Source organism: Lygodium microphyllum, chromosome 3 (assembly GCF_053477565.2).
Source record: "Lygodium microphyllum isolate KBCC chromosome 3, Lygodium_microphyllum_v1.1.10, whole genome shotgun sequence".
Taxonomy (NCBI): Eukaryota; Viridiplantae; Streptophyta; class Polypodiopsida; order Schizaeales; family Lygodiaceae; genus Lygodium; species Lygodium microphyllum.
In genome coordinates this window covers 21,647,500-21,655,640 of record NC_141137.1, presented here as the reverse complement: position 1 = coordinate 21,655,640, position 8,141 = coordinate 21,647,500, and the positions used below count along the sequence as shown (strand labels likewise).

General features: G+C 38.9%; 1 protein-coding gene across 1 annotated transcript; it reads left to right on the top strand.

The window, feature by feature from the left end:
* The first annotated feature begins 245 nt into the window (after window positions 1–245).
* On the top strand, window positions 246–4,283 carry LOC148038141 (SAGA-associated factor-like protein). The gene is made up of 6 exons (XM_087669413.1): window positions 246–902; window positions 1,011–1,105; window positions 1,253–1,308; window positions 1,391–1,708; window positions 2,200–2,391; window positions 2,647–4,283. The coding sequence occupies exons 3-6, from the start codon at window positions 1,279–1,281 to the stop codon at window positions 2,728–2,730; spliced, it is 624 nt and encodes a 207-aa protein (XP_087525539.1). The 5' UTR covers window positions 246–902; window positions 1,011–1,105; window positions 1,253–1,278; the 3' UTR covers window positions 2,731–4,283.
* Window positions 4,284–8,141: the final 3,858 nt, after the last annotated feature.

The window sequence follows — 8,141 nt, the reverse complement described above, 5'->3', positions numbered from 1 at the left end:
CACATGTGCAGCATCACAAAGGTGTAGTCCTAAGATGTGCCTCAATGTTGTATCTTTCGATATAAGGAATACAAAGATTCCTTATTGATATATCTTGCGTGCCATTTCATTGTGTCCCACGATAGGTTATGACTTGAAGTCCCTGAAGGTCTGTAACACCATCCAGCTTCGTTCACCCCACTATCGCCCCCACTAATGACAAGTAAACCAAAGGGTGAGAAGGGGTTCTAATAGAATGACTTTGCCTCGTTTGTGTGTGTGAGAGAGAGAGAGAGAGAGAGAGAGAGAGAGAGTTCCCAGGAAGACTCCGAAACACCAACAGTCGTCCGTCATCTTTGTTGTGGGTGCTATCCACCGCTTGGTGGTATGCCGGTTTTGCTGTTAGAGATCTTTGATCCTCTCACCATTGTCATGTCATCTGCTTAGAACAGATTTTCGTGCTGCGCCTGATCTGCTCTGCTCTCCTGTGACGGGTCCCTGTTGCTGGTTGATGGTTGATGCCGGCTCGCGTTCGGTCACACAGCACCAATCCGATGACCTAACCAGCCTGCTGTCTATCAAAGAGCCTCGCAGCACTGCTGCAAAAACTGTCAGACAGTAACAACCGTCTCACGGCACTGGATTTTTGGAGCTGCCACAACTCAGCTTTGATTGGTCTCATGGTTGAGGCTGTTGTTGCTTTTCAACGCAGCCAGCCCTCGCTTATGATCATCGAGTTCGTGTTTCCAGTGCGGAATTTCGGCTCTTGTCACCACCATCTTTGCACACTTCCAATTAATTTTGGGTATAGATGCAGACTCCTGTGTTGCCGGAGTTGCCTTATGTGAAACCAGCTTAGATACTGAGTGCAAGACATCCTCTCAAAATATATTGCAGCCATCTACAAAATCAAAGTCTCTTTGGTAATTCTTTTGCATATGCCTTGCCCGATGATTAGATAAGTAGCAAGGGCTACAAGAGTTCCCTCATTTCGATCCAGTTTTTCACATCAGTACTGTTTTCTTGTACAGAGTATGTCATTGTGAAGCCAGCACATGGTAAAAATTGAAGATCTTTTGAGAATTGCAAGAGGTGCTAGTTTCTTCTACATCTTTGTGCTCTTTAGGTAAGCCCAAATACTTTGTCTTCATCATTGTAGTCCCCTTCATTGTGATTGTTCTATCATTTTGCAAGGCAAATTCATATTTCTTCAAAGTTGGAGCCACAGATCATTGACTATACTGCTTATGTGATATTGTTTATGTCCATACAGGAATGCACCCAAAGTAACTGAGAGCTATGGAAATTGAGGATCAGAAGCTACAGGAGGTGAGCTCCAAGAATTTCACCATTGGCCTTTGTTTGCTTTTCTCCAGCTTAAGTTTGCTCATTATCTTGCAATGATTTACAGGAAGCAACTGCTGTATTTGAAGACCTCCTTGATTCTATGATTATGGATGTTGCCTCAGAAGCACACCGAGCAGCACACTTAGGCTTGGACCCGAGACTAGATATAAACGAGGAGGAAGAGATTCGGCTTTCTGTCCAAGCTAGAGCTGCCATTGGAGACCCAAGCACAAGTGACTCAGAAAGGGGTAGAAAATATAATGTGGATATGTTTGGGCAGAAACTTCCAGCGGTGGCAACTGAAACTTTCAAATGCATGAATTGCAATAGAAGTGTCATGGCAGGACGCTTTGCACCTCATCTTGAGAAATGTATGGGAAAGGTATGCTCCCTTTTGGTTGTATAGGCTTTTGGAAGGTGTATCACTCATGTTAGTCTTATTGACACTGACGAAAAATGGTGGGTAATGTTCTGGACTTGTCCAGCTATTCGAGTACGCTCCTCCTCCTTCTTGTGCATCTAGATATGACAATGTAGTGGCAAGAAATGCAAATACTTGATATTTAGAAATGTTCTTGAGGCACATCTGATGATAATGATGTCTGGCAGCCTCTAGGCAATGGCCTATGATGTTGTATTATATTGAAGAACTCTTATAGATGTTGATCCTTTGAAATTGAGAGAGTTAAAACTTAGGCTATTTTGAAAAATGCGCAGTTTGAATGACATACAGGTGTTCCAATTTGGAGCGTAAGCTGAACTCAGTGAGATGCATGCATTGTTTTTTGTGCTTGTGCATTATAGTTGGCTATGGAGTGCCTGTTGACTTTTTTCTTGAATGTTATAGGAGTTGAGAAACACTCTTTTTTTTAGGGGAGGAAAGCCAGCCTGACTACGACAAGAAACACAAATGTGACTTCACCACAGAAGCGAGCACGAAGAAGCCCAATCTCGACTGGGGTTGGAGCTACCAAGACACCAGCTTTAATTCCAAACGGTGCAGAGCGGACAGGGGCAGAAATGAATGGTGGTCATTCTAATCATAAGCAACGAGATGTTAACAAGGTGCATTATAGAGTTGTCATTCCCAATATGATTAACCTCATGCTAATGCTGTCTTGTTTGTTGCCTTGTTACTAAAGCCTTTGCAGCTGGTCTCGATGTGTTGATTATCACTATGAGCAATGCCTCTATGCCATGCGCTCTTGGCTTTTACTGTTTCACGAACATGAGGCCAAACTATTTCCGAATTGTGTCGCTAGCTTGCATTCTGTTCATGGGTGTGTAAATGAGCTGTTGTTCTGTTGTTTCTGCTTGCAGGTAGTCGAGCAAAAATCAAAACGTGCACCAGGGCAGCATACTCCCAAACGGACCTTGAAAAGGTCACTGATGGAGCAACCTTGAACGGCAGATATTTTTTCCTTGTTTTGGGAAATTATTCTACCCTGTCAGACGATCTTGGGTCTGTGTCCATCTCTCTCTCTCTCTCTCTCTCTCTCTCTCTCTCTCTCAAGGTCCAATTGAAGCATCAGAGCGGCCATGGTGCCCTATAGATTACATCTCTCCAATTTTAAGGTTCGGTTGAGAACATTCGATGGACGCAGTCTCTTACGTGTGTTGGAAAATGAATAGTTTACCAGCTGCTGGTTGGGCCTTTGGTGGCCCATCAATGGTAAGATTCTTCACTTGTTATTACTGCTCATCGATGTCCGCTGTTGAGTCTCACTAATGGTTTACTCGGAGTGCTGCACTTGAACAATACCTGTCGTCAAGGTTGCCATCTTCTCGGGCTCGGGCACGTCCGCGCCATCACCCGCTTTGTATGTCTCTCATACAGATATCTACATTCAGTTCAGTGCTCTAAACTTAAAAAGGGTTTTGATTATATTTTTAACGCAAATAGTTCAGTGCTATAAACTTTGGGGTTGTGATGCTCTACTGTTGTAGGTTCGTGCCAATGTTTTTGCAACTAGAATGTCTTCATATATGAAGGTTTAAACCGTCCTCCAAAATCTGCCATTCGTGTTACAATATTAATTTTGATTGCATTGCTTGTAAGAGCATTGAAAAATTTGATGTCTGCGGTGCTCCAGTTACTGAAATGGCAGTTTTTGGTTGATTTAAAGTTTTGAACTAACGCAAATCCACGAAACTTTTTTGTTGTTGTGAAGTCTTATCACTTTGAGCCTCGTGGAAGTTCTTTTGTTTGTTTGTGCGTGCTTGTTCCCCCTCTTTTTGTGATCATTTGTTAGGTCTCAATTGAAGCCTAGCATAATTCGAAGCTTTGGAAACTTGTTGCAAGGTAACGCTCTTATGCATTTGCATGCAACCATTTTTATGTATAGTATTGGATTTCACTCTTTTCCCTAGCATAGATCTCGCTAAGTGTTGCAAAAGGTTGCAACTTGTTTTGAAGTAGGATTTAAGTGGTAGATTTAGGGGCTTTATTGAGGATATTGTTAAAACCATTCTATCATCATGATGTATTGAGATTGGAATGCTCCATTAGAGGCTTTCGTTTCAACCTCTTGACTATTTTTGGAGAAATTAGAGGGAAATGATTGCCTTAGCATGCAAGGCTAGGATCATATGTGTAGATCTACAATGGAGACTAATTTAGTGAGCATAACAATGGGGGGCATTTGACGGGCTGGCCTAGTTGGTGGTGTTTAGAGTACACGACGTCATGATAGTAATAGCCTAGTATGAAGTGTATTTCCTTATTGCATGCTCATCTTTCATTTGATTAAAGATCTCTTAGTTGCGCCACCTACTATCTAGATCTTTTTGCATGGAAGCAAAATTCTATCCCTCCACAGGATTTTCAAGGTGAACACATCTTTCACAATTTGCCATTATGGCACCTATTTTAGAGTGTGCGTGTTTGCAAGCCAAGTTTTCCTCAAGAAGTATTCCCTTGGAATAATATCATGCATAGGGGAACTTGTAATAGGTGCAAGGTTTGTATCCATAAAAGTTGTGGATATATATATGTATATGAAGGCCAATGTCTTGCTTATTTAGAGCTATGTGCTTTGTATGATGCACGCAGGGATTCCTTATTATGTTTGATCCTTGTAGACATTACATACCTCTCATTTGAATGGTAAATAAGTTATGCTTCCACCCCTCTAATTGTCATTTATATAATTGAGAAAAATGCCTTTCAATTCAATATATGTACAATCTACATGATCCTTCATTGGTCTCTCTCTCTCTCTCTCTCTCCAAAACAAACACACGTGCGCGCACACACACACACACACACACAAGGATTTTCTTTTGTTAAGTGACTCATGACTTCTTGTGAATGCAACAAATAGTGCACATGAATTGAAGGTACTTAATCATTTCTAGAGTCTTTTTTTGAGAGGCATTCTCATTTAGATACCAATACCTTACTAGGGCAACTTCTTCATAATATTCTCTTACTATGGAAGCACTCATTCTTTTCTAGCTCAAGATGTAGTAGATAAGCTATATCTTGATACTACACCCACAAAGAAAATGATTTCAAAATTGACTAGTGGAAAAGAAATCGCCCTAGCAATGCTCTAGGAAAATTTGAGTTTTCACTATCAAGAAAGAAATCACCACTACTAACACTCTAGGAAAAATTTACTTTTGAGTTAGATAGGCGAAAATAAAACCTAACTTCCATTTCTTCAAGATTCAAGAAGAATTGAGAGGTCTAATCATTTTGCGAATATCACTCTTAGGTACTTTAGTTGCTTGTCCATAATAGTGGCCCAAATAGATCTACAACTTACGGGAAAAATTGTTGTTGCTTCTACTCTTCCTCAAAGGATGATGTGTGGTCTCTTCACAAACTAGCTAGCCAATATGTTATGGTCCTAAGAGTTTTGCCAAAGCATGATAAATATGAAAGAGAGTTTCTATTAGGGATTAATAGCACGAGAGTGAAATATACAATCGATACACTTTGGGTTACCTGAATGAGTGATGGGATGTTGAATGCATTGTGCATCAATATGGTAGGTTGGCATATAGCCTCTGTCACCTTTTTCTTGAACTTTCATTGTTACACGAGAATATTGAAACACCATGTGCAAACAATATGACTTTCCAATTTTGAATTCCCTACCATGTTTAAGAGAAGATGGATATATCCCAAATGATGCATGATAGAGTGCATGTGAAGGAGGAGACAAACACATACAAAATGAGAGAGTGAGTCAGAAGACAAAGAACCATACATTTATGTCCTTGGTTCAAAGTTTGATACAATGAGTTGATGTTTGTCAAATGCTTGAAAATCTTGAACGTTGTAGAGCTAATTCACTTGACCTAAAGTGATTCATTTATTCTTGGTTACGTGTTTCATTTTTATTGGTGCAAAATAAAAGGCAAGTGAAGAAAACCATGTGAGGTAAAGAAGTTGAGTGAGAAGATTGAAGCGAACAATCATAATTCAAGAATTTTTCCACAAATAATGAGTACTAAATCTAAGAGAATTGCTCTAATTTTTAGTGCATTGTGAAGGCCAAATGTTAAGGCTAGCATAAGCTTTCATAAGCTTTCATAAGCTTTCATAAGCTCCCTCCAAGCGGATATATTCCAAATATTTTCTTTAATAAATATTCTAGTCACATAGATGCATATAGATGATAGTGGTTCTATTATATTCACACATGATACACATATATTTGCATCTTGTTTATGCTAAGTAGCTTATTTATAACTCTAATCAAATTCAACAATTGATAAGGTGCATGGCACTTATTCAAACCCATCACATAATATCGAGTAAGGACCCCATAACATACTATAGGTGCTTATTCATATTCTCGCAAAAAACTCATCATCATCCTCCAACACAAATTTTATGATTTGTAAACGATTGATTTCCTCATTGTCTCACCATTGTCATAGAAGAATACTTTAGCTTATGACACTTGGACTAGTAATGCATTTGAGAAACCTTACATTGAAGTAGGACTATGGGCTAGAATGCTTCGAATATATGTTTGGATCAAGCCTTGCATAAGAAGATGACCTTGGCTAGATCCATTGGACATTAATGTCTTAGCTCAAGCATTACAAAGATCACAACATGCATTGGGACCTTAAGACACACATTGGGTTTTGAATGCATTGTTGATGTTTGGGTGGACCTTGAATGATGTCAATGTAGATTATGTGGCCTTCAGCTCCCCAAGTTATTGATCTCTCAAAATCTATATTGTTTTTGAACTCTATAGGTCTAGTTTCCTATTTGGAATGAGCCCTATATATAGGATGATGATATTGGCTAGATCCATTGAAGCTCATAATGTCTTAGTTGAAGCCTTGTGAATTTTGAGATATATATGAGAACCACATGGGTCTTTTGAATGCATAATTAATATTTGGGTTAACCTTGAATGATGGTCGTGTTTCAGTTAAGTATAACATTAGCTCATGGGATACTTTCCCAAGTGTGGTAAGGATGAGTGAGTATTGTGGGTACCTTGAATGTTATGACATATATTTTCCATTTTTTCAAAGAAACGGATTAGCCAAAAATGCTCATTGAAAAGGAAAGTTGAAAAAACTACTTGCTAATAGCTATGGCACACTAAATGCAAATGATGTGCTCAACAAGCTAAGATATTCCATACATAGAGAAGATCGCTCCAGATGTGTTATCCTTGTAGGACTCCATTGAGTTCCATGGGTACCCCTTCTCTATTGATCTCTCAAACTCTCAAATACACATTATGGTAATGACAAATGTCTCATCTTTCTATGAGGATCATGTAGAGTATAAAGGTTGCTATGGGCAATGCCTTTTTATGGAGGTGTTGCTACTAGGAAAGGATAGTTGTCAAAACCCTAACTTTGATTCATCAAAATGACATGAGAATTTGGATAACTTGACTCCAATTTCCCATAGGAGAATATTGAAGCATCTATGCCCATTGCCCAATGAGGCATCGAGGAGTTGGATGCTAGTATACCTACAAAATTTTTGCCACATCATTCTATTTCATGATCAAACTACACAAGGACTCCTTATCATACATGTTTAAGATGTTTATATTGGGACTTGGCTCAAGAATGGATATTATGAATTGGATAAGACCTTGTGGAAGCTTGCTTGACTGCTAAATTCATTTTGAACACATTTGCAAAGTAAAAGGATGGGTTAACATTGATATAGATGTGTATGACCTACATGGTATGCAGGTGTGATAACAAGTGAGTTCAAAGTGAGAGAAAAAGGCACAAGAATGAATGTAGGTGATGTTGAAGTAGGTCATGCTTAAGAATGGATTTGAATCATCACAATTTAGAAGCTTCATGGAACAAGAAGATTGGCTAGTTGTCCACAACAGTGGACCTTGCAATGCTATGGTGGGGAGGGAAAGGACACATTCATTCATGAGCATGACAATGCATGCAAAGCATAAACTAAGTAATTGTTATGATGGAGAGTGAAATGAAGATGGAAATGCATGCAAAGAAATGTATATTGAACAATCTATTGTACAATATCATCAAGGAGACATTGAATGGATACGTCTTGAAGGTTTTCTAATGATGATATTGAAAAATGCATCGAATGGATAAGCATTGAGTGTTTTTATTGATGACATTAAGTGACACATTTAGTGGTTAAGGTTTGAGGGTCTTCTATTGATTGGCTCAAACCTAAAACTTTTCAAAATGCTGAAGAAAAATTTCCTTCTCCACTCCTTTGGAAATTTCTTAATTTAATGTTTGCAACTTAGATTCAAGAGTTGTAAGAAAAAAAATTGTGCATTCTTGAATGCTTTACCCCAAAGTACTACTTGACTTCAAGGTTTCTCTAG

Bases quoted from the DNA above. Each gene is read 5' to 3' on its own strand.
- LOC148038141 (XM_087669413.1), top strand. From the start codon at position 1,279: ATGGAAATTGAGGATCAGAAGCTACAGGAG. The intron at 1,709-2,199 runs GTATGCTCCCTT...TCTTTTTTTTAG, and splicing joins TTGAGAAATGTATGGGAAAG to GGGAGGAAAGCCAGCCTGAC. The intron at 2,392-2,646 runs GTGCATTATAGA...TTCTGCTTGCAG, and splicing joins AGCAACGAGATGTTAACAAG to GTAGTCGAGCAAAAATCAAA.